The following is a 27403-nucleotide window of genomic DNA, read 5'->3' on the forward strand; positions in this document are numbered from 1 at the left end:
TTCTTCCTTCATTTCTTCAAGATTCAGTATAATTTGAAACCCTAATTTCTAGTTTTTTCTCAAGATTTTCTTCTGCGATATCCTCTTTTCTCATCAAGAATTGTGAAAGCATGGTGACTGCTACTCATTTACAGATTGTGCAATCTCCTATTACTAGTTTAATTTCTACTGTGTCGAATTCTGTGACTGTTAAACTTGATGATACAAACTATCTTGTTTGGAGTTATCAAATGGTTCTTCTTCTTGAAAGTCATGGCATTCGTGGCTTTGTTGATGGCACACAATGTTGTCCATCTCGATTTGATGAAAGTTCTGATAAGGAAGGTGTTGAAACTGAGGCATTTCAGATCTAGAAAATGCATGATCGTGCTTTAATGCAATTAATCATTGGCACTTTGTCTACCATCGCCAAGTATTGTGTCATTGGCTACACTAATTCTCATGAAATGTGGCAAAACTTGAAGGATAGGTTTTCTACTATCACAAAGGCTTGTATCTTTCAGTTGAAAACTGAATTACAGAATATTAAGAAAGGGTCTGAGTCAGTCTCTCAGTACTTGCAAAGGATCAAAGATGCTAGAGATCATCTTTCTGCAGCTGGTGTTGTTTTTGAAGATGATGATATTGTCATTCTTGCTTTTAAAGGATTACCTGCAAAATACAATACTTTCATAACAGTAATTAAAGGTAGGGAAGATGTTATTACACTCAAAGATTTTCGAGCACAGCTAATTGTAGAAGAAGCTATTGTTAAAGCCACTCATACTACTGATTCGTTCATGTCTGTGATCATGGCAAAGGATAAGGGCAAACTTCTGATGCTTGATGAAGGGTCATCAAATCAAAATAGTTCTTTTAAATCTGATAGTTCTTAGTTTTCGTCTGAGGTTCATGACAGCTCTTTTTCTCAGAATGGTACCAATGGAGGTTATACTCATAATGCTGGTGGTTATAATGGTAATAACAACTCTTTTAATCCAGGAGGCTATATGAGTTACAATTACAGAGGCAGAGCAATGGGGCGAAATCGATATGGCAATCATCCTCGATCCTCTAACAATGGCTCTCCTAATGGTGGTGCTAGTATTATTGGTCTAGCAAGGGGTCAACCACATGTTTTCACTTGTCCTGATCATGGTTATGAAGTTCTCATTTGTCAAATCTGCAACAAAAAAGGGCACATTACTGCTGATTGCTTTCAAAAGCACTCATCTACAACAATAACTTCTTCTCCTATTCAGTGTCAAATATGTGGCAAGTTTGGGCATTCTGCAATGCAGTGTTATCACAGAGCCAATTACTTTTATCAAGGGAGATCTCCATCTTCAAATCTTACTGCAATGCATACCAATTATCAGCCTTCTGCTCCCCATGAAAAATTTTGGGTCGCTGATACAGGAGCAACTTATTACATGACTTCTGATCTTGCCTTTTTGCACACTGGTGCTCCTTTTACTAGCACTAATACAATCACTACTGCCAGTGGTTCAGGTTTGACGATCTCTCATGTTGGTTCTTTCACTCTGCATGCTCCCAAATATGCTTTTCAATTAAAGAAAATACCGCATGTTCCAAAATTATCTCAACCTCTCCTATCCATTTATAGGTTGTGTAAGGATAACAAATGTCGTTTTATCTGTGATGAATTTTGTTTCTAGATTCAGGAAAAGATCACAAGGAATGTACTTCTTCAGGGATTGTGTAGAAGTGGCTTATATCCCATACCCTTTTGCATACCACAACACATTCTCAATCAAGTTGTCAAAGTTCATGCACCTCACTTGTCTAAGCAGCAACATTGTTTTCTTGGTCACCAAGTCAAGTCCAATTTGTGGCACCAACGATTAGGACACCCTTCCAATGTTGTAGTTTCTGCAATGTTACATCAGTCACATGTTCCTTTTTCTTTGGACCACTCAAAACGTGTCTGTATATCTTGTTTAGAAGGGAAGTTTACTAAACTTCCATTTCCATATCCAGCAAATAAAACTGTTCAACCCTTAGAAATCATACATAGTGATGTATGGGGACCTTCAACTGTCATGTCTATTGAAGGGTTTAGGTTCTATGTCAGCTTTGTAGATGAATGTACCAGGTTCACCTGGATATTTCCTTTACTGAATAAAAGTCAGGTGTTCAAAGTGTTTGTGCAATTTCATGCCTATATACTTACTTAGTTTTCTATCTCTATTAAAAAATTTCAAAGTGATGGTGGAGGTGAATATTCTAGCAACCAATTTAAACAATTTTTGCTTGAAAAAGGAATTTCTCAACAAAAATCATGTCCTTATATACCTGAGCAGAATGTCCTTGCTAAGAGAAAGCACATGCACATTGTTAAGACTGCCATTACCCTACTTCAAATTGCCAAACTGTCCTCACAATTTTGGTTTCATGCTTGTGCTACTTCTGTTTATTTAATTAACAGAATGCCATGCCAAACCCTGTCTATGCAATCTCCTTATACCTGTTTGTTTGGTAAACCACCAGTTTTAACACATTTAAAGGTTTTTGGGTGTTCTTGTTTTCCTCTTCTTAGGCAACATAATTCTCACAAATTACAGTCTAAAGCTGCTTAATGTGTTTTCCTAGGCTATGCTGGTCAAAATAAGGGTTATATATGTTATAATCCTCTTTTGGGAAACCTTTATGTGTTTAGGCATGTCTTATTTGATGAGTCTAGTTTTCCATATCCTACCTTGACATTAGTTACACCTATTTCGTAGAGTTTTACATCTTCTCCACCATCTGTTACACTTGCACAGGTTACCATTCATAACACCATCATTCCTTATCCATCACCATCACCATCACCATACTCCTCAACCCCTCGTACCTTAAAATCTTTGACTTCAACCCCTAATGCCTCAAATTCTTTGCAAACACTTCCTAGTGCCTCAGAGTTCTTGAAAACCTTTAATCTCATACCAATGTCACATGCTGTTACTACACAGTAATCTTTCCCTGTAGATCCTAATTTCCTACCTGAAAGTCTACATGTTGTTCATCCAGTTCCTTCAGTTAACTTACACCCAATGCAAACTTGCTTCAAAAGTGGGATATCCAAAAGAAAAGCTTTTTTAGCTTCTGTTACTTCTGGGGATTCTTCTCTTATTGAACCAAGTTCATTCAAATATGCATGTAAAGTAGTAGAGTGGTAGGCTGCTATGCAAGAAGAGATCAATTCTCTTTATGCTCAACAAACCTGGACTCTAGTTCCCCTTCTTCCAGAGAAGAATTTGGTTGGCTTCAAGTGGGTTTACAGACTTAAAAAGAATCCTAACGGTTTTATAGCCCGACATAAGGCTAGGTTAGTTGCAAAAAGGTATAGCCAAGATAAAGGCATTGATTATAGTGAGACATTCAGTCCAATAGTAAAACCTACTACTATCAAGTTGATCTTAGCACTTGCTGCACAATTTCAATGGTCTTTAAGACAATTAGATATCAAGAATGCCTTTCTCCATGATGTTCTTAATGAAGAAGTGTACATGGCTTAACCTCCTGGCTTTGTTAGTACTACATATCCTTCAAATTATGTTTGCAAGTTGCACAAATCATTATATGGGTTAAAACAGGCTCTCAGAGCTTGGAATGAAAAGTTTACAAGAAGGAGGAGAGAGGGCTAAATGATGTTCTCTTTGGAAATACAGTTTAGTTTTTAGGCGCCATGCCACAATTTTGGCAGCCCGCCAAAAACACTTTTATGATTTAATTGCTAGATTCAATTCAACGGTAAGGATTTAATCTCACATATGTAAGATTAAATCTTATGGCTATTATTGTAGTTAAGATTTTAATTGTTTTTTGTTCTGACGGTAGTTTGGTCTACCAGTTGAACTACACCCCGAATGTGTTACCTTTGAGTATACCTATGATTGTCCATATGTTATATACAAATGAGACCCTTGAAGAGGTTATGGAATCTAAAATTCCATATCCAAGTTCAACTTTGCACTTCATTGTACTTAGCTCATTGTATTTAGACAGGACATCACATTCGTTCTTGATCTTGGTAAAGATGCAGCACCACGCCTACATGCATCCACTAAATTGGTATTAAAAACGTACCTTGAAGGTACTACGAGGGCAAATCCCAATGCATCTCGAGCGGATCCAACCCCCTTGATCCTCGGAATGATGCTTGCCTTGTTGTTATGCTGAACCTGTTTACTTATCAAACCCGCACAAGGCAAAATCCCCCAATGGTTATGTCTTTACCGTTAGGGATATCGCAATATCTTGGAGGTCCACGATATGACCTTAGTTGCAAAATCTTCGAATCGTTCCAAGACTCACCTCACTTCACTACACCACAAGTGAGACATGGTTAGGAGTTCGTGTTAAGCATATTCGAAGTACTTGCTATTTTTCATCCATCGTTGAGTCCCAATGACGATCCATGAAGACTATGCTGCATATATCCACCGACCAAGACATGATACATCAACAAAGTCAATGCCAAGACATATTGCGTCTACATCTACATCTCAAAGCATCAGGAGATTGAAGTCATGTAAGCCAATCCCAGACAACCTTGCCAACTTCTACATGACGTCACTACCGAAGTCAACCTTCCAGAAGCTTGTTCGAGGAATTGGTATGCCTAGCTATTCATATGCAATGCTTGTAGTTCTCATTTGGAAGTTATGTCAAACTTAGGGGGAGTATCCAGAAGTATACTCACTTAATCATAATGTACTCTTTTTCCCTATGATTATGAGCATTTTTCACACTGGGTTTTTGCTACCTAACTAGGTTTTAATGAGGCACCCATCTTGGGCTGATCATACCCTTGTGAGCTTTTCTACTTCCATCCATAGTGAGGTTTTGTGAGTTTTACTTTTTTTTTTTTTTTTAATGCATTTTTTCGTTGATTTGAGACTCTCATTCGCTCATTGTGCCAACGACTTCATCCACTGTTCTTACTTCATCACTGAAGATTTGATGCGCCATTTACTTGAGTATTTACACACTTAAGAGGGAGTGTTACAGTCCTATTAGATTAGGAATGTGATTGTGTAAATTTTAGTATATCTTGGAATATCTCTTATATTCCTATTAGGGGTTAATTACCTATTAAGAGTCATAATCCTAAAAGGGTAAGGAATTAACCTTCCCTACTACTATAAATAAAGGAACAACATGATGGAATAGAACACACGTCAATTACACATCTCTCTCTTTCTCTACTATTGCCGCACCTTTATGTCTCTCTTTATGTCCTCCATAATTGTTCAGTAAATTATGCCTACAACAAAGAAGACTCTCAAAAATGAGATTTTTCAGAGATTGCCTGTCATTTTATATTTTCAACATAATATTTTATAATTTTAGCATGAGAATTAACATTAAACTTGTTGGGTTTCTAGCCCATGATGAGTTATCCTAAGTCTATTAGAATTATACTCTTTAGGGGATTAAATTGTTTACCCAATTGAAGTTGTTTTCCCAATTGGAGAAGGATCCATAAATAGATTCTAATTAGGATTAGTAATCCTTATCTAAGAAGACCTTTATTAGGTTTATATAAATGGGCTATTGCACTAGTTTTGCGGTGGAGCAAACTAATAATTTGTATACCACTTAAGGAGTTAGAGTGAGGAAGGGCAAAGTGTGTGCAGGAAAAAGGAAAAGAAATAAGAGTGTATTTTTTTTTTCTTGTTCTTTCGTGTTTTTCGTCAAGTCTTAATTCTAGAGACTTGGCAAGATTACCCGTTACACTCATTATTGATATAGTGAAAGATTGTTATTGCTACATGGACGTAGGCACATATAGCCAAACCATGTTAATTATTGGTGTTGATTTCTCTTGGTATTTGTTTTTGGTTTCCTGAGTTTGTTCTATTTTTTCTATTCTTAAACACGATATTCACACCAAATAAGGTGGCAGAGAGTTCATAAAAAGTCTTATTTTGAGATAATCTCCTTAGCATTTCTTAACATTTTATACACGGCATAAGTTTCTCAATATGAAAATACCTTTTCATATTGACCCAATAGGGAAGTACCTTGGCATTCATCAATTGACATTAATGTTATGGTCCCGTATCAGTACTTCCTTAAAGTTAATTACCAATTTCCAAGAGCCAATGACCCAACATTAGATAGAATAAACATCAATGATGTGATCGTCACAAGAGACGCTAAGGAAACTTTCTTAAAAATTAGATTTTTCACATACTCTTCATCATGTTATATTTTTTTTTCATAATTCTCGTGCTAATATTATAAAATATCATGTAAAAAATATGAGATGGTGGAGAATTTCACTTTGAAAGAACCTTCTTAGCATTTCTCGTCACACTACTCTATGACACGTGTTACATTTATTGAATGTATATTTTGGAATATAAATTATCCGTTCATCCCACGTTGAACACGGGGTTTATAATACTTTTAGCACATGAACAAATTTTTTTTAGTATGTTCGGAACACGATGTGGTACGTCGCCTGTCTCTATACAAGTGGAATGAGATACTTGTATTAGAAAACTTAATAAGTGCATTTTTTACTCACCTTCATAAACTATATTGTATGCTAACCATTACTTTTAAAGCTTGACACTATCTACTAACATAATCATGGTTAAATCATTTTTTTTTAATTCTAAATATATCATTATGAGGAGTGAAAAACCTTTGTATATTTGCAGGTTCGTCGTCTTCTTCCATGGTAATTGCAGATTTATTTGCAAATTTGCAGGTTTATTACAAGTTCGTCGTCTTCTTCTTTGGTTAATGCAGGTTTATTTGCAAATTTGGGATACATATATCGGCCCTTACCCAAAAACATACCCAAAATTAACTGAGAAACTAAACTTTCCTCCACTTGTATAATAACACGTGGTATACCCACCCACCCGTGTTCCGGGCAAAATGATAAACTTCTCCAGCACATGGGTTCCATTTATTATGCGGTGAATAATAGGACTGCGTAAATAATGCGCAGATTAATATTTGTTACCGATAGAATAACAAACTGGTTATTTTACACAGATGAAATACATGAGGTCGACTAAATTTAAGACGGAAACCGAAAATTGAATACCATATAAAACTTGGGAATTCAAGGGAATATTAGTTTCCTCGAGGCTACTTCGCTAATCCTTGATCAGCTGGCCGCGGAACACACTGCCATCCTGTGCAATGTTGGAGAACATGCTTAAGATCGTCCACGGGCGGTCCTTTTGTCCATGTCTGATAGTGCTGGGTAGGATGAAACACGCAATGTTCACCGCCATCGGGGGATAATCCTGCTTGAGTTCCCGTTACAAATAAGTCGCCTTCGGACTTAATGTGGCCAGTCATTGCCGTCTCCTTGTCCGCTGCCTATAGGAAAGCCGGAGTAAACAAGTTAGTCTCATTAGCAAAATACAAGTCAATGGCCATGTACTGGATGAATTGACAATAGGTTTAATTGAACAAACAAGTCTACAATTAAAGTCTGCGAGGAACGTATTCTCATTCATCAAGCCTTCAATTGGATTAATAGAAATAAAATATCGCATTATATGCATTCATGTTAAAACTTTCTTGAAATAACTCAACTCAGCATTCAGTACCTAACTAAAAACAAATGCGCTTACTCGAGCTTATGCACCATTCTGACCAACCCTTGCTAAAAACAAATGCGCTTACTCAAGTTTATCCACTATTCTGACCAACTTTCACCCGCATTGAAAAATTACTTATGGATATCATGATTATCATCAATGACCACCACTAGGCCTACACTATCTTCATTTTTATTTGGTTAAGAATGGTCGAATCTTGATCAACACATCCAATGCTTCCAGATTGAGATCAGCTTTATAGGTTGCTAAGAGGGTGGTAATAAGAAGTTGGAAATTTGGAGGTATCTCTTAACCCCTTGGAAATTCCAAAGGTTAACAGCTAGAACAGGATTAAAATGCATGGATAAAGTTACAAACTTAATATATGGCATCAAGTTATATGATGATGAAAGAGTCTGACCTTACATAGTGATCAGAGTTACGAATTTCTAGATCATAGGATGGGATGAGCAAAAGTGCTAGCACTCATACAAGTTATATTGCAGAATACTAACATACAATATCTTTAGATCAGCTTCTGAATTGTCAAATGCTGAATAAAACTGTGCAATTATGTGAGTAAGAAATCTTAAAGGCATGTAGATAAAAATGAAAATGGACATACCTTCTCCGTAAGGTACTTAAATGCCACTTTTTTCTGTCCTGCTTCATATATATTGCATTCCGAGAATATCTGGAGTGGAAAAATAATAAATATCATATTCACCTTGTGTGAGGACCCCCAGTCGTTGCAAATCTGAGCTGATCCACACCACTCGCTTGTCTCTGCTAAAACCTGAAATCAACCAGCTACGACATTGTAGATCCGGGTTTTGCAAAGGTGAAAATGTTGTTGTCCACCAGTGAGGAGACCCCATTTCTGAATGTGCTTCCTCATCTACTTCCAAACTTAATTACTGGCATCTGTGGCATTTTCAAATGTAAAAGCGATAAATCCCAAAAGTACCCACATTTGTTGATATATGAACATTTCCACAGTAACTCATACACTTGATTGCTGTGTTACAGGGATGACCCCAGATTGGCAAAGACACATTTGGCTGACCAAACTACCGGCCTTCAAGGAAAAATGGTCGCGTAGCAAAATAGAGAGGTATAACATCCCGTCCCTGCTTGTGTATTACAGATGTGGTTGATGATTGATGTGGATCTACTACTGGATGCATGATTCCGTCTGAAATAATCTCTCTGTGCATTAATTCTTGTTTTTCTTGTGTGCTGGCTGCATAAAAAAAAAATCAAGTGATGTAAGTTTTCAGAGATAACATGTAGAAGATGCTATCAGTAACTGAAATAAAACAAGTAAATGCAAATAATTTTTGTTTTCTTTCTTTTTTAATTTTTTTGTTTATTTATTTAATTTTTTTAATTTTTTTATTTTTTACCCTAAGAAATAAAATGCAGCTTGAAACTGAAAGTAATGAAATAAAAATGGAAGATAATAAAGAAAAAGTTAGAGAATTGGGTTGCCTCCCAATAAACGCTTTATTTTGAGTCTGTAGCTAGACGTCGCAGAAGCCTGGTGGTCAGATCACTGGTTCCTTCAGAGTCAAAGACTCGCTTGCACCAAATTTCCCTATGCATAGCTTTAGTAAATACTTCTTGACCTTGAGCACACAACCCTTGCCCTCTTTTTCAATGTCCACGTTACCGTTATGAAAAACCTGCTTCACCATATAAGGGCCCTTCCATCGAGACTCTTGTCTCCCTGTAATTGACTTGAAATCTGAACTCAACAACCATACTTTGTTTCCAGGCTGTATTTTTTTATAACTTGGACTACCATGCAACTTTTTATTCTTGCTCTTAACATTTTGGTGTTTTTGGTCCATCTGGTTGCTCGGATCTGTTTTTGATTTTTGCACTTCAAGCAATTGAACTTTGTGTTGCTGTGTTTTACTATCACACTCACGAATCACATTTTGAGTCTTTATGGGCAGATTGTCAATTGATGATCTGGTCACAAATTTGGCACGAGACAAATCATCTAATGCATCAACACGCATGCATTCTTGTTTATCACATGGATGTGTGGTAGCTTCAAACAACCTAAAAACAACCCTTTGATCTTCAACCCGGAATGTTAGAGTTCTGGCTTCAACATCAATAAGAGTCCGGGCTGTAGCCAGGAATGGGCGGCCCAAAATGATGGGTGTTGTCAAATCCTCATCCATGTCCAACACCATAAAATCAGCTGGTAAATATAGATTGTCAACCTTAACAATAACATCTTCAATGACTCCTCTAGGGTAGGTAATTGAACGGTCAGCCAATTGAATAATGCTGGAGGTTGGCTTCAGCTCTCCTTCACCTAAACGTTTAAAAACAGAATAAGGCATTAAGTTAACACTAGCACCTAAGTCAATTAAAGCACTACTAAAATCACAATTTCCAATGGTGCAAGAGATAGTAAAACTCCCTGAATCTTTCTTCTTTGGAGGCAATTTATGCAATAAGACCGCACTGCACTGTTCTGTTAGAATCACTTTTTCGGAATCCAGAAGCTTATTTTTCTTTGTGCAAACGTCTTTCAAAAACTTGGCATAAGATGGAATGTTCTGGATTGCATCAATTAATGGTAGATTAATCTGAACTTTAGCTAAAGTCTTCATAAAATCTGTCAACTGTTGATCTTTAGCTTTAGGCCTCAACCTTTCAGGATAAGGCATTGGAGGCACATAAACACGTTCTGCAATTTTTGTGGTAGCTTCTGCAGTATTTTCGGATATGTCTTGTGGCTGCCCTGAATTTGCAGAATCTGCAAAAATATTAGATTTTTCAACATTTCCCGAATCTATTTGTGGTTGTGGTGCTGCCTGCGAATTTCCAGTACCATTTTCATGTCTGTTGTCATAACTTTTGCCAGACCGTAAAGTCCGTATAGCGTTGCATTCTTCTCGTCCTCTTGGATTAGGTACTGTTTGACTAGGAAATGTACCCGGTGCTCTTTCTGAAACCTGCAATGCAATCTGCCCAATTTGTTGTTCCATATTTTTCATTGTTGCATGCATATTTTGGATTTCTTGATTGGTCTGTGCAAATCTTGCATTTGTAGTAATTGCTAATTTTTCAATTGCAATCTCCCAAGTAGCCTTAGGTGCAGCCGGTTGCTATACCTGTTGTTGAAATTGTGGCTTTGCATGTTCATCTCTATCCCACTTCAAATTTGGATGATCTCTCCAACCAGGGTTGTAGAAATTTGAATAGGGGTCATTTCGGGGACGCTGAAAATTATTAAATGCATTAACTTGTTCTGCTGCAAACTCCGGATAAGCAGCTTTATGTGGACAGCTCAAAAAATCATGGGTTGTCATGCTGCAAATACTGCAGGCAGCTTGTAAGGGCTGCTGTACAGCAACCTGTGAATTTGGAATTCTTTGTAATAACATGTCAAATTTTGCATCAAATCTTTCAAGCTTTTTCTCCATTTTTTCAATTTGTGCTGACACATATGGAGAACCATTAGACATCTCAAAAACTGACCTAGATTGTGGCTGCTCAATTGCCCATTGCTGTGTATCTGTTGCCATTTTTTCAAATAACAAACAAGCCTCTTGTGCATTTTTATCCTTGTACGAACCTCCGCATGAAGCATTGACAAGAGTTTTTGTAGTCATATTTAGTCCTCGGAAAAATATATGCATTTGATAAGTACTGTTAATACCAGAATGTGGACATTTTCTAATCAACTCTTTGAACCGTTCCCACGCTTCATGAAACTCTTCATTTGGTTTTTGTGCAAAAGATAAAATCTGAGTTCTCATGTCAAGAGTCTTTGAAGCTGGATAATACTTGCTTAAGAATTTTTCACTGAGTTGGTTCCAAGTGCTAATGCTTCCAGATGGAAGTGTGAGAAGCCATCTCCTTGCTTGATCTTTCAAAGTGTATGGAAATAAACGGAGCTTAATAGATTCGGCTGAAAATCCTCTCACCAAAATATTCTTGCATCCCATTAAAAATTCTGCAATGTGCATGTTAGGATCATCGGTTGATAACCCATGAAATGTAGGTAGAATATTCAACATGTGCTGCTTTATTTCGAATGCAGACCCTTCCTCCACTTCCGGATAAGTAATGCAACTTGGTATGTTAGTGGCATGAGCTGTTAATGAATCCCCTAATGGTTGACCACCCTCTGGAATAACAAATGCCATTGTGTTTTCACTGTGCAGATCCTCAGAAAACAAAGATTGTAGAAAAGTCCCCTGCAGGGAAGGAACCCACTGCAGATTTTGTTTCCTGCGTCTCCTCCCTAAAGATTGCTCAGGTTCTGGATCAAATGGAATCAATTTTTGTGCTGCTGATCTAGTTCTGACCATGCACAGATTGTTATTCTGTAAAAATAAAATAAAAACGAAATGTAAAATTTTTTATTTTTTATTTTTTATGTGTATAGACAACAATAACTAACTGTAAATTTGATTAGAACGAATTATTTTAAATAATCCCCGGCAACGGCGCCAGTTTCTTGATAGAGATTTTACCACACATGCAAACGGGTTAAAAACTCCTATATTACTTGCAAGAATGACAAGGTTGTTGTAGTATAAACGGTTCATGCAAGGTCGTTCTCCACAGGGATTATTAAATAATTCAAATCAAACCTAATTCCAATTAATTATTGTAAAGCAGAAAGTTGAGATGATTGGTTTTATAACCCACTTAAATTAAAACGAATTTAATTAATAAAAATAAACTAATATGCAATATTAAGGATGAAAGGAAAATAAAACTGTTTTGGAAAAATCAAATTAAGAAAACACTAGAGTTCCACCATCACCTTGCAATCCTATGTATTTTTATCAACTACTTATGATCTACACATGCCACTTTGAAGGTTAGGTTTTTCTAATTTATATTCTACTTGGAACCTCCAACATAGAACGTATATCTAACATGCAACCCGTTCGGACGTTCGGATCAAATCTGAACATGAGAGACTCATTATGCTTTATAAAAAACCCTTTGAAAAACCATGCAACCCTTAAGACGTGGTGTTCATCTTAAGTGAAATTACAATTATTAATCACAAGAAGCCAGCATCAATTTCAGGGAACCTTCCGACCAAAATTGCATCAAATTACTTTTCTAAAGATCATAATGGTGATCAGGCATTAAGACAATTAGATAGTTTTAATCACGGTGATCAATAATTCAAAGTATGCATGCAATCAATTATAAGCAATTAAATAAAAATCACATATTCATGCTAAGGCTTACGGCTTCACCCTAGCAAAAGGAATTAGTTACGCATATTCATAATTGAAATCATATAATATATTATTAAGAATAAAAGGAATGAAAACACCTTAAAGTAGAAAATCTCCAATAACCATAGCCAAGTTCTCTGTCTCTCCAAAATTGCATAAAAGAAAAAGCCTCCCCAAAATGAGAACGGCCAAGCCCTTTTAATGTCTCCCTAAAAGCTAAAACACAAACCCTAACCCTCAAGTATTTTATTCCCACTAAGAAACTAGATAATAATAACATAAAATAGAAAATAAATTCCTAATTAACCTAGGAAAAACTGCACATAAACTGTCCAGCCACGTTTTAGCCTCAAATCTCCTCTAAATCCGGCCCAAGATAGCTTGTTTTAAAGATAAGAACATTCTGAACACATCTCCAGAAGGCCACAAACCCATCCGAGGTCATCTTGGGCTCCAAAAATGCAATTCAAGCCCGAAACGTCACTATTCCAGCACTGCATATTGCTCCTTTATTTTATTACCAGAAAATATTCGCTTGGTAGAAAAATCTGATATTTTGACACGATCAAGCTAAGTGACTCACGAACGTCCTCCAATTGGAATTACTCCAAAATTCGTCCATTTGACCATGTTTTGCTCCAGAGGAAGTCGAAAATCCTATATTGGAAATATAATTCAAAGTATCAAAATTCTTCCAAATTATTAACCAAAATATACTAAGAATAGGGTTAAATATATAATATAAAATATACTCATCAATCACCCGTTACACTCATTATTGAAATAGTGAAAGATTGTTATTGCTACGTGGACGTAGACACATATAGCCAAACCATGTTAATTATTGGTGTTGATTTCTCTTGGTTATTTGTTTTTGGTTTCCTGAGTTTGTTCTATTTTTTCTATTCTTAAACACGATATTCACACCAAATAAGGTGGCAGGGAGTTCATAAATAGTCTTATTTTGAGATAATCTCCTTAGCATTTCTTAACATTTTATACACCGGCATAAGTTTCTCAATATGAAAATACCTTTTTATATTGACCCAATAGGGAAGTACCTTGGCATTCATCAATTGACATTGATGTTATGGTCCCGTATCAGTACTTCCTTAAAGTTAATTACCAATTTCCAAGAGCCTATGACCCAACATTAGATAGAATAAACAACAATGATGTGATCGTCACAAGAGACACTAAGGAAACTTTCTTAAAAATTAGATTTTTCACATACTCTTCATCATCTCATATTTTCTTCACAATTCTCGTGCTAATATTATACAATATCGTGTAAAAAATATGAGGTGGTGGAGAATTTCACTTTGAAAGAACCTCCTTAGCATTTCTCGTCACACTACTCTATGACATGTGTTACATTTATTGAATGTATATTTTGGAATATAAATTATCCGTTCATCCCACGTTGAACACGGGGTTTATAATACTTTTAGCACATGAACAAATTTTTTTAGTATGTTCGGAACACGAGGTGGTTCATCGCCTGTTTCTATACAAGTGGAATGAGATAGTTGTATTAGAAAACTTAATAAGTGCATTTTTACTCACCTTCATAAACTATGTTGTATGCTAACCATCACTTTTAAAACTTGACACTATCTACTAACATAATCATGGTTAAATCATTTTTTTTTTTAATTCTAAATATATCATTATGAGGAGTGAAAAACCTTTGTATATTTGCAGGTTCGTCGTCTTCTTCCATGGTAATTGCAGATTTATTTGCAAATTTGCAGGTTTATTACAAGTTCGTCGTCTTCTTCTTTGGTTAATGGAGGTTTATTTGCAAATTTGGGATACACATATCGGCCCTTATCCAAAATTAACTGAAAAACTAAACTTTCCTCCACTTGTATAATGACACGTGGTATACCCACCAGTGTTCTGGGGAAAATGATAAACTTCTCCAGCACATGGGTTCCATTTATTATGCGGTGAATAATAGGACTGCGAAAATAATGCGCAGATTAATCTTTGTTACCGATAGAAAAACAAACTCGTTATTTTACACAGATGAAATACATGAGGTCGACTAAATTTAAGACGGAAACCGAAAATTGAATACCATATAAAACCTGGGAATTTAAGGGAATATTAGTTTCCTCGAGGCTACTTCGCTAATCCTTGATCAGCTGGCCGCGGAACACACTGCCATCCTGTGCAATGTTGGAGAACATGCTTAAGATCGTCCACGGGCGGTCCTTTTGTCCATGTCTGATAGTGCTGGGTAGGATGAAACACGCAATGTTCACCGCCATCGGGGGATAATCCTGCTTGAGTTCCCGTTACAAATAAGTCGCCTTCGGACTTAATGTGGCCAGTCATTGCCGTCTCCTTGTCCGCTGCCTATAGGAAAGCCGGAGTAAACAAGTTAGTCTCATTAGCAAAATACAAGTCAATGGCCATGTACTGGATGAATTGACAGTAGGTTTAATTGAACAAACAAGTCTACAATTAAAGTCTGCGAGGAACGTATTCTCATTCATCAAGCCTTCAATTGGATTAATAGAAATAAAATATCGCATTATATGCATTCATGTTAAAACTTTCTTGAAATAACTCAACTCAGCATTCAGTACCTAACTAAAAACGAATGCGCTTACTCGAGCTTATGCACCATTCTGACCAACCCTTGCTAAAAACGAATGCGTTGACTCATGTTTATGCACTATTCTGACCAACTTTCACCCGCATTGAAAAATTACTTATGGATATCATGATTATCATCAATGACCACCACTAGGCCTACACTATCTTCATTTTTATTTGGTTAAGTATGGTCGAATCTTGATCAACACATCCAATGCTTCCAGTTTGAGATCAGCTTTATAGGTTGCTAAGAGGGTGGTAATAAGAAGTTGGAAATTTGGAGGTATCTCTTAACCCCTTGGAAATTCCAAAGGTTAACAGCTAGAACAGGATTAAAATGCATGGATAAAGTTACAAACTTAATATATGGCATCAAGTTATATGATGATGAAAGAGTCTGACCTTACATAGTGATCAGAGTTACGAATTTCTAGATCATAGGATGGGATGAGCAAAAGTGCTAGCACTCATACAAGTTATATTGCAGAATACTAACATACAATATCTTTAGATCAGCTTCTGAATTGTCAAATGCTGAATAAAACAGTGCAATTATGTGAGTAAGAAATCTTTAAGGCATGTAGATAAAAATGAAAATGGACATACCTTCTCCGTAAGGTACTTAAATGCCACTTTTTTCTGTCCTGCTTCATATATATTGCATTCCGAGAATATCTGGAGTGGAAAAATAATAAATATCATATTCACCTTGTATGGGATAAATATCTGTATGGGATCAAATACTTGGAAAAGGGTATTCAAGCAATATATAATATCCATTGTTACTACCTGCGATTCTACACTAGCACAAACAGCATATATGCCCCAGTTTCGGGTGTAGTTGTTATATAGATGTACTTTCGCAAATCTAACACGAGGATGCCTCTGTCTGGTTCCATCAAAGAAACAGTGGTGAATGGTAACCCGGATGCATCTGTCATCAATATGAGAGGGATCTGCGCCAATCAGCATTGTCTTATCATGCTGTGAAAAATGACACCTGCACAATGGTTAAACACAGAAACTTAAATTTTGCAAGGATTAGACAAATGACTTTCAACATGGAGGGAGGATTCACCTCACCTGGAAATTGTAATATCAGTGCTTCCTCTGGTTATATCGATAAGTCCGTCTTCATAATCACGAAGGCTGCAGCGATCTATCCATATGTGTTTAGAATTGGGTTTTATTTGAATGCCATCAACATCTGGCCCTCTACCACCTTCAAACTCTAAATTGCATACAATGACATGTTCACATTCCTTCAACCTCAACCCTTTCCCTGTAAGTTTAATCCTCTGACCGCGCCCATCTATGGTCTTATACGATGACACGTTCAAGTAAGATTGGAGATGGATAGTGCCTGAAATTTCGAAGACAATCCAAAGCGGTTCTTTCTGACGACATCCTTCCCTAAGTGAACCCGGACCATCATCTACAAACAAATATAAACACAAACAATTAATAAACACAAACAATTAAAATTTAAGCTTCCACACGCAACGATACACAGTTCACGACATCAAATGCCAATCTCAAGTTCTCAATAGATAAAACAGCAGTAAGAGATATAATCAAATTTACTAATTTAACAGCAAGATTCATATTTTGGAGTTGGCATGCTCAATCAACTACAAAATCATCCAATTAAACTGACAAAACCCCTCAAAAACGGATTCGAATCAAATTCCCATAAGCATTTCCACTATCCCAATCCCCATAAGCAAGTTTTACTCCAACTAATTGCAAATTAAACACTAACCCACAAATTAAACTTTCAAAACAAGCAAAACCCAAATTTTCATACCACAAAACAAACACATTTACAAAGTGATTCGAAGCTAAAATTAACAAGAACACACATTTAGTTAACAAATTGAATTAACAAAACTGACCTGCTAGAGTGGTGACGTGGTAAACGGCGCCGTGGAGGCCGCCGATTGCCAGCCGGCCGAAGCCCTCGGCCTGGGCGGAGAGGGCGCGCAAGCTCGAGTCGACGTGAGCGTACGGCAAGGCAACCACCATGCTGCTGCTGGTCTTCTTAGCTGACGTTGAGCTAGAGCTAGGGATTTGAGCTGCTTGATCCAGCGAACCATATTTAAAGCCCGAATTGGCCGTTTCACTGGACCCGGGGCCGTTACGGCGTTTACGGTGGTGGCCGTGGGAGTTGCCCATTTATGGCGAAAACGTTGCTGTTTTGATTTGTGATCACGGCGGAAATTGGAACGGAAAAAAACTCGTCTTGTGAGGTTGTGCCAGTGAAGTGAAAACAGACTCGCATTTATTCTAGAAGATGAAGATTGGATGCGTTCGATGTTGATATTATTAACGATTCCTTGCGTCGGTTATGTCCATGTGTTCCGTTGGACTCTTGCAGGGTTTACTGTTATTAAAACCGCCGACACATTTATGCCCGTAAGTGTGTTTAATTGTTACGTTTGGTACGTGACACCATTCCGAAGAGATGTCAAAAATGTTATATAGATATATACCAGTAACAAATGATGTAGTATTTACTTTAATCAATATGTCAAAGTTGATGTGAAAGATGAAGCTGCTTTCAAATATGGTTTTTTGCTAATTTCAAAGGCATTTCACTTGCCTCATCTTAAATGCTAGCATATTATGTATTATTTTATTATTTTTTAAACCAACAACAATTTAACTTTTATCATTTTTGTTTAAAAAACATAAATGAAGTAATAAATTTTGGCATATCAAGTGGAAGAAAAATATTAATAATATGTCAAATTGTCAAATCAGCCATTTTTGAAAATGCTCTGATAAATGAGGCTTCTTCAAATGACATGTTTTTTTTTTTTTTTTTTTACACAAGAAACAAGAACTTTAATGCTTTTGGTTAGAAATTAATAACGCAGAATATAATAGAGAAATGTTAAGAAGACTATTAAAAATAGGATTCTCCATGAATCTCAAAATAAAATAAAACGAAAGACATAATTATATTCGGGGGCGAACGACTGAAACAAACATCAGTATTCAATGAAATCCTGCCAAAATGTGGTGTACTTTGGATCGAATTCTGCTACATAAAAGTGCATGGTGCAACCATGTAAAATCCCATGGCTACCTTACAAAAATGCACAACCTTCACAATCTATGAAAAATCGCATATGGCTGCAATCTTACACTCATAAACCCTGAAAAAACTTTTCTGGCATAAATCTCTTTTTACTTTTTATTTTGCACACATACTTGGGCTAAAAAAGAAATTTTTTGCAGGCAATACACTCTTAAACCCTAAAAAATTGAAATCAAATGAAAAAAAAAACTTGCACAAATTGATTCATACATTAGTTGGAGGATTCAAAACTTCAAAATCACTATCCATCGGTCCAAAACAGTTTTTTTTTTTCTTTCTCCATGAGAGCATCTTGGGGTTTTTAGTCAGATTGAATGTATGATAAAGATTACGTGATGGTATGGTTTAATTATTGGATGTGCGTTTATTAATAAATTTTAGTTTAATTATTAATTTCATCTTGCACTTGATGATAATAAATAGGGTAAAAGAGAAAATTCACATTTAGGTGTACATTGAGATTATATGTGTTTAAATAAAATTTCTCTTTTGATAGCGAATAAGGGGTTTGTTTAATGTTTATTTATACTTAGTTGAAATGAATTCTTTCCCTTTTTCTCTTTGAGGGAAAAAGAAACATCAAGACAAACTAATTGGTGAGTAATTATTTAGAGTTGTATTCATATTTATCTTGTTTTTCTAATGAAAACAAGAAATATTTTTGTAAGACAATACAATCTATTACTAAATTTTGTTAAATTTCTCCTTAAAACAATCCGACAAATTTGAAGGATGATAACGATATATTTTCTTATTATTTTTAATAGTCACGCGTTACATATCACTACAGAGCAATGAATTTTATAATTTTTTCACTTGCAACTTTGCTTATGTTGCAAACAAATTTCTCAATCCTAAACTATCGGGGCTTTCAATTCCATTAAGGTTTTCAATTGCTTTTCATCGACATTACATAAGGTAATAGCAAAAGATTCAAATTATGTGTTTTTTTCCCAAGCAACTTCAAGAATACAAAATCTCTTTTCATGCTTTTTCTTGTTACACAAGCAACCTTGTTTGGCATATATGGGTGTAGTCCGATCCCCGTGCGCCGTGGTGTCAAAAATGGAAAAGCCCGGCTGGCGCCAAATTAACGACCTCGTTCTTTTTATTTTATTTTTCTTTTTCTTAATATGTCAACCTCAAATTTTTTTAATTTGAAAAAAAATAAAAAACCGAAAACTCCGCCGTTCTTGGCCACTCGCCACCTGCCGCCTCCTCCTGCCGCCCCGTCCCCATCAGCTCCACCTCCTTCCTCGCCTTGAAAACCCAGATCACACACATTCTTCATTCCTCCCAATCAATTCGTCGCATTTTTTTTATTATATAATTTTATATAATAGAAAAATGGGCACGTAAAGTCTCTATTTTCACAATGAGAATCCGTTTGGGACCGGGGCATGATTCAGGTACTTCCTCTCCGTCTCTCTCCCTCTCTCTCTCTGCGTGTTATTGTGTGTTTGGCTGCCGAGAAACTGCGGGAAAATGGAAGAAAATGGAATTAGGAATTGAATGTTCCCTCATTGCCCATTTTCGTTTCTTGATCAATTTCGCGCGAAAAACAGAAAATAAAATTCATTAATTTTGCTAATTTTTTTGTATTAATTTCTCAATTATGATTATATATTCACTGACTATATCATCCAATCCGTTGTTTTTTTTAAATTATTTATGAATAAAGATTTAAATTGTGGAGTTTATTTGATTTATAAGGAGGTGAAAGGGACTTGGAGAAGGGGCTGGTGCAGCCCTCAACCCCAGGAGCTCTGTCGGAGCCGCCGTCTTCACCACACCCGTCGAGGCCGGCCCTGGTTTTCTCGAATTCCAGCAAGGCCCTGCTGGCTTCTAATTCCGGCAAGGCATTGCTGGTTTCGAATTCCAGCAAGTCTCTGGTTGTGTCGAATTCCGGGAAGCGCATTGATCAGTTGGGGAGGAAGAAGTATGTGAAGCAGGTGACCGGCCGCCACAATGACACAGAGCTCCACCTGGCTGCACGCCGAGGGGACTTGGCAGCGGTGCAGCAGTTTCTGGGGGAGATTGATGCCCAGATGGTGGGATCCGAGTTTGATGAAGAGGTGGAGGAGATGAGGTCTGCTATTGTGAATGAGGTGAATGAGTTGGGAGAGACGGCACTTTTCATAGCAGCGGAGCAGGGCCATCTTGCTATAGTGGAGGAGCTTCTGCCTTACATGACGGAGGAGGGTATTTTGTTGAAGAATCAAATTGGGTTTGATGCATTGCATATTGCTGCAAATAAAGGGCACCAAGGTAACCATAAAGTTAGATAATCCGTGCCGGAATTTGAATTATTATTTCAGTTCAGTAATATGTATCTATGTGTTTAGGAAATGTTGAAACTTGAAATGGAGAAATTTTTAGTGTGACGGTCATTACCATCGAGTGATGTTACTACAGCACATTTTATAGTATTGGTGATCGAAAGATCAGAGGTTTTTTATTCACTATGAGTTGCAACAGTGTTGTGTTATATTTCGTTTTGATTTTGTTTTAGCTCATGCACTTGGAGTTGTTTCTGCTTTGTCCTTGGTGATTAATCGAGTTTCAATACGATGTCACCTTAGCTCAATAACTAGCTTTATGCAGCCATTGTCCAGGTGCTCTTAGACCATGACCCGGGGCTTAGCAAAACAGTTGGCCAGGCAAATGCTACCCCTCTTGTGTCTGCTGCTACAAGAGGGCATACAGCCGTCGTTAAAGAATTACTATCCAAAGATTCTAGTTTGCTGGAAGTAGCGAAATCCAATGGGAAAAATGCATTGCATCTTGCTGCGCGACAGGGGCATGTAGAAATTGTGAAAACTTTGCTTGGCAAGGATCCACAACTAGCAAGAAGAATTGATAAGAAAGGACAAACTGCTCTGCATATGGCCGTAAAAGGTCATAGCAGTGAAGTTGTGAGGTTGATTGTCGATGCGGATCCAGCTATTGTCATGCTTCCAGACAAGTTCGGCAATTCAGCATTGCATGTGGCCACCAGGAAAAAGCGAGTAGATGTATGTATTTCCATTGTTGGATCTTCATGTTTTGACATGTTAATATGATCTTGTTCTATGATCGGATACTTAGTATTGACTTTATTCAATTTAATTTCTCATTACGCTTGCAGATAGTCAATGTGCTGTTGCTCGTTCGTGATACAAATGTGAATGCACTAACAAGAGACCAGAAAACACCTCTTGATATAGCCGAAGGACTTCCATACTCTGAAGAAATCACAACAATTAAGGAAACCTTGACTCAATATGGTGCTTTCCGAGCAAATGAACTTAACCAGCCACGGGATGAGCTTAGAAACACTGTGACAGAGATACAAAAAAATGTCCATAATCAGCTTGAACAAGCCCGCAAAACAAACCAGAGTGTCACTGGAATTGCCAAGGAGCTCCGCAAGCTACAGAGGGAAGGAATCAATAATGCCACTAACTCAGTCACAGTGGTTGCTTCACTCTTTGCAACAGTAGCTTTTGCAGCTATATTTACACTTCCTGGCGGTGATTTTGACACCGGGGCAGCTGTTGTGTCAATCCGAGTATCATTTAAAATTTTTATCCTTTCCAATGCCGTTTCACTCTTCTCATCATTGGCTGTTGTGTTGGTACAAATCACCCTCGTCAGGGGGGAGACAAAGACGGAGAGGAGGGTTGTGGAAGTGATCAATAAGTTGATGTGGCTAGCCTCCGTCTGCACTACAGTAGCATTTATTTCTTCATCGTACATAGTGGTTGGGCGGCATAATGTGTGGGCTGCAATCCTTGTCACATTTATAGGGGGACTTACAATTGGGGGAGTTATTGGTACCATGACATATTATGTGGTGAAGACCAAAAGGCTTCGCAGACTGAGGAAGAGAGAGAAGATGTCGAGAAGGAATGGAACTAACTATTCCATGCGTCACTCGGAGTCTGATTCAGAAGTGAACCGTATTTATGCCCTGTGATCATAGTGTGGTTTAGAACTAGCCTCTGGTTCTATGTCTGCCTTTTAACACGGGGAGGAGAAAATCAGACAGGATAGTTGGTTCGCAAGAGGTTCTACGCTGTAGATACAAAATTCAGGGACCTTCTAACAGCATCAGTGTGTGGACTCGTTCAAAAATGATTTTCCTGGCGTCTCAAGGATTGCAAAATTTTTCAGCAGAACTGTTGACGCCCTTAAATCGTCAAAGGCAGAGAGGGAGAAAAATGATATGTCGTGTACGTGGTACCGGTCTGATTTGGAACTTGTATAGTTGGATTAGTCACAAATAACCAATTTTCCACATTTGGAAACCTGTGAGTTGTTTGGTTGAACACGCGAAAGAGCGAATGGCTTTGAGACATGTTCTTTGCATAGCCTTGTTCACTTTGCATTTTTACCTCTCCTGAGCTTGACCCTATTGAAAAGCTTGTGTACATTTTCGAAGACTTCTTGTTCACTTTCATCTTTCTGATTTACGGGGATAAAACTGTTGGGGCAATATTAGAAAATATGAAAAATAACAATATAATTTCAATGATAATAATCATAAGGAAATTCACAACATCAATTATATATGAGATTAATATAAACAACTAGAGAGAAAGTTAGAATAACTGATAAACTTGGAGATTGAGGCTTGCATAAATGCAATGTCCTAAAGATAGAATTTCCTCCCTACTCTTGTGCTTGTAGTTCGGTAGGCGTCCATCTCCCAGGATTCAACAATCTATAATCCGAAGTCAAAGCACTTCAATCTTCGGATTCTGGCGAACTTTATACATTCTGTACTCTTAAGACACGACTCGGAATTTGACACATGAAACATGAGAGAAACAAAGTGGGGAAACCTTATTTCTCAAGAGTAAAAATTAACTCTAATTTTCTATATTTAATACCAATGGTTTCATGGGTTTATATAGAATCCAATGTCTATTTATTAAAGAGATGTAACTATTCATCTATAAGTATACATCACTTATCAAGGGAATACACCTAAACAACATAACCTTTCTAAGAAAATGGTTAACAATATTTTTCATTCAATTATTAAAATTATATATTACAATATTTCATATTATAATATATAATTTCCAACAATTCTCCACATGAATGAAAAATTAGAAAGAATTTGAGAGTACAGACGGACAAGAGATGCATCGGGAGATGTGTCTTTTGGACTTGAACCTATCCTAGTGAATACTTATCGAATTTACTTGGTGACGAAGTGAATATAGAATCTTGAACTGTTCACCGCAGTAGTAAACCGAGACAATAAGCAACACACACCACTAATCCTAATATATTCCAGTTCATACGGTTGTGTTCATTTTGGTCCTGAACAAATCCCGAATTTATGAGAGCTTTAGAGAATTTACCCATTTCATACTCATAGAAGCAACTCACTTCTACTCTCACATAGGTGACCACTGATTAAGAATAGTCTACTCTATTCCTCTTATTTATAAGATATCATTGTCATTAAGTATAAATATACATCCTAAAACTTCTGCAGACAACACACTTCTTCCACCATAGGAATGAGGTATATAGTGTGTTAACTTCTTTGAATCATGCCTAACCAGTTTGCCTATTGAACTTAGACAGTGGGATCTCTAATCAACTAAGTTAGGTTTCCGCTCGGTTGATTCATTAATTATGTTGGCTTTAACCTCATTCCCCTCGATGATCAACTTACTCTCTAGTCAAACCTTTAATAATTGGTACCACTAAGGTTGACTACTCTTATGGTGTGCACTTCCATATTAGTTGTTTTTCCAATGTTGAGTCCTCAAAACATATGTTAGGACTTACACAATAATTTGCTAACACTAGGAAATAGACTTCCCTCACATTTAAGGTATCTATAGAAGGTCTATAACCTTGCCATACCTTAAACAATTACTCATTATAAGAGATGACATTTTGATTGTCTCATTCAATTAGCAAATTACATTTCCATTCTTCTTAAGTAAATCTCATATCTCAAAATAGAGAAGTTACCCAACAATTCTTCGATAGTTGTGATTAATCTTTAACGTTATCGTTAAATTGATCATGTTTTGTAATTTAAGATGTAAGAAGCAACTAAGATGGCCTTTTATCTTTCTTCTTAGGCATTCACGCCTCACTAAGGTGTTACAGGAAAAGCTTTTAAAGGCTTCCACATTTTATCATCTGAGCTTTTAAATTATCATGGGACTAGAATCCCCGCCAAAGAATGTTAATCTTAATTTTCATTTGACTCTTCCTCGCTATGACTAGTAACAAGAGAAAGCAAAACTCTTATCATTGCAAGGTATTCCCAAACTTCCAGAGTCTAATTCTTCTCAAGGGAATTGGCTTTGGTTTCATACATGACTAACATGAAAATATCCAAGTCCACGCTTGCTTATTATAAAGCCATATTGGGTCTAATGCATTTTGCAAAATACTCCCACACTTTTAGTGTCTTGTAATTTACTTCAAAAAGACCCTCACACTTTTAATCCAGTCTTTGTCTTTTCAAGACGATAATAACTCATCTAACATGAGTTCAAAGATTTAATTTGAATACAGCATCTTCTTTTGTTATCACAAAAGTTTATTACCATGAGTAACCATTGATAAAACACACTCATTGGTTGCCATTGCTTACTAAATAAGCAACATAACGTCTTTCTGCAAATTTAGAAAAGACCCCCACACTTTTGGTGTCTTATTGTTCTCAAAGGACTTGGCTTTTAGTCTGGACCATTCCCGATTTACGGCAAACCCAGTTTTGTGGTTTCTATTAGACATAGTTTCCATTTATACGGAACTATCCCGTACAACTCAAAGATCATATTAATTCACTTAAAACTCTGAGATAATTCACTATGGCCTTGAATCCTTCATGCATCTGCCTAATAGGGATTAACTGTATCAATCAATTATACAGATGCAATTCCTTTCTGCAAAAGGAACTTTTCCAAGAATTGCTACGAGTTGGCAAAACCACATCTAACATCCAATCTAAACACAGTACACCACAATGACCGTTCTGCACTTATTGTAGATGATACAAATTTTTAAACTATAAAATTTCACTTGGTAACAAACAATTCTCTTCTAGAAAGAGTCAACGTCAAACATGGATTTTAGATGGATCTCCATGATATGCCTAACATAAGTAAAATCTTATTGGTAGGGATATGCATGTGCCTATGTGGTGTCAACGAACAGTCATATCGTTTCCTCCATCTATGTGCAAACATAAGCGATTGACACAAAGATAACTCAGATATTACATGAAGGTCTTTAAGCATAAAAGCATACAAAGAATATATATCATGGAATTTTCATCATTCCTAAATATGCGATTAGCGACAGTTTTGCAATATATCTTCATGCTTCACTATCTCAATTAATTACTTATGAATGAACAGTCATACATAATATTAGAAAATATGAAAAATAATAATATAATTCCAATGATAATAATCATAAGGAAATTCACAACATCAATTATATATAAGATTAATATAAACAACTAGAGAGAAAGTTAGAATAACTGACAAACTTGGAGATTGAGGCTTGCATAAATGCAATGTCCTAAAGATAGAATTTCGTCCCTACTCTTGTGCTTGTAGTTCGGTAGGCGTCCATCTCTCAAGATTCAACAATCTATAATCCGAAGTCAAAGCACTTCAATCTTCGGATTCTGGCGAACTTTATATGTTCCGTACTCTCAAGACATGACTCGGAATTTGACACATGAAACATGAGAGAAACAAAGTGGGGAAACCTTATTTCTCAAGAGTAAAAATTAACTCTAATTTTCTATATTTAATACCAATGGTTTCATGGGTTTATATAGAATCCAATGTCTACTTATTAAAAAGATGTAACTTTTCATCTATAAGTATACATCACTTATTAATGGAATACACCTAAACAATATAACCTTTCTAAGAAATTGGTTAACAATATTTTTCATTCAATTATTAAAATTATATATTACAATATTTCATATTATAATATATAATTTTCAACAAAAACAATGTTTGCTTCAACGTAACAAATGTGGCAGAGTGATCCCATCCGTCACATTTGAGAGCGACCACTTTTCATACATTGTGGAAGACTTTTACATCCTTCACTTCTTGGAACAGATAATCCATTATGTTAAACATATTTTATATACTTTAATTGTCCGCTAATTAAGATTGTGATTGGTTGGGATAACAAGGTGTTGATATTGATGTTGATGTTGGGGGTCTACCTGCAGTGCTTTTTTTGGTGCTTTTGCTTTTCTCAGAAGTCAATTATGGGTTTTTTGTCAGCTATTAGAAGAACCAGGTGCATCACATGGTGGAGAAGGTCTTGAATCCGCGTGACCGTGGGCACTATAAGCAAGTGATCTACTCGGTTCCACACCCTGTTCGCAGCAATTGCTCCTTTTTGGTAGATCAAAAGTCCTTTTAACGCGTTTCACATAAAAAGTTAAAAAACACTGGGTTATGGAAAGCACTTCCAAATGCATATCATGAAGCTTAATTTTTTGTTAAAACTTATTTGTCATGAACAAAAACGTTTATGAGGATAAATATTTTAACGGCATGTAGTGCTTCATAATGATTCAACTAGAAGAACTTATGAAGCAGAAAGTAGAATTTTGGTCTGCTTTTCCACAAAACATTTTTTTTTATCAATGATATTATTTATACTAAAGGAGTGGAAGAGTAAGCTAAGCCTCACAATGGGCTAGTAATAATGTGTTCAAATTTGCAATTGCCAAGAATCGAACCTAGAACTCTCACTTACAAGTGAAGAGGAATACTACTACACCATAGTACTAAGTGGCTCCACAAAACACCTTAGTTTTCAACAAATTTTTGTTGCACTTGTAAACAAAACCGATCCAATCCAAAAATGCTTAGAAGCAAAAGTACATACTACAATACTCTTCT

General features: G+C 36.5%; 3 protein-coding genes, 1 long non-coding RNA gene and 2 pseudogenes across 4 annotated transcripts; 4 read left to right on the forward strand and 2 right to left on the reverse strand.

Moving 5' to 3' along the window:
• The first annotated feature begins 356 nt into the window (after positions 1 to 356).
• LOC148692299 (uncharacterized) lies at positions 357 to 1705 on the forward strand (annotated as a pseudogene).
• Positions 1706 to 6880: 5175 nt separating this feature from the next.
• LOC148692300 (uncharacterized) lies at positions 6881 to 11750 on the reverse strand. The gene is made up of 2 exons (XM_088681796.1): positions 8182 to 11750; positions 6881 to 7332 (listed from the first exon to the last, which is right to left on the reverse strand). The coding sequence occupies exon 1, from the start codon at positions 10586 to 10588 to the stop codon at positions 9104 to 9106; it is 1485 nt and encodes a 494-aa protein (XP_088537922.1). The 5' UTR covers positions 10589 to 11750; the 3' UTR covers positions 6881 to 7332; positions 8182 to 9103.
• LOC137709850 (uncharacterized) lies at positions 8360 to 11887 on the forward strand. Its single transcript, XR_015954281.1, has 3 exons — positions 8360 to 8497; positions 8586 to 8670; positions 11750 to 11887. It is a non-coding gene; the product is annotated as an uncharacterized LOC137709850 (long non-coding RNA).
• On the forward strand, positions 11240 to 11344 carry LOC148692301 (small nucleolar RNA R71; annotated as a pseudogene).
• Positions 11888 to 14699: 2812 nt separating the features above from the next.
• LOC137745548 (putative pectate lyase 4) lies at positions 14700 to 17791 on the reverse strand. The gene is made up of 5 exons (XM_068485505.2): positions 17290 to 17791; positions 16478 to 16829; positions 16184 to 16394; positions 16001 to 16069; positions 14700 to 15151 (listed from the first exon to the last, which is right to left on the reverse strand). The coding sequence occupies exons 1-5, from the start codon at positions 17567 to 17569 to the stop codon at positions 14915 to 14917; spliced, it is 1149 nt and encodes a 382-aa protein (XP_068341606.2). The 5' UTR covers positions 17570 to 17791; the 3' UTR covers positions 14700 to 14914.
• Positions 17792 to 19562: 1771 nt separating this feature from the next.
• LOC137744341 (ankyrin repeat-containing protein ITN1-like) lies at positions 19563 to 22919 on the forward strand. Its single transcript, XM_068484178.2, has 4 exons — positions 19563 to 19906; positions 20211 to 20765; positions 21102 to 21511; positions 21625 to 22919. The coding sequence occupies exons 1-4, from the start codon at positions 19873 to 19875 to the stop codon at positions 22453 to 22455; spliced, it is 1830 nt and encodes a 609-aa protein (XP_068340279.1). The 5' UTR covers positions 19563 to 19872; the 3' UTR covers positions 22456 to 22919.
• Positions 22920 to 27403: the final 4484 nt, after the last annotated feature.

Source organism: Pyrus communis, chromosome 12, assembly GCF_041283825.1.
Source record: "Pyrus communis isolate YQ-2024b chromosome 12, ASM4128382v1, whole genome shotgun sequence".
Classification (NCBI taxonomy): domain Eukaryota; kingdom Viridiplantae; phylum Streptophyta; class Magnoliopsida; order Rosales; family Rosaceae; genus Pyrus; species Pyrus communis.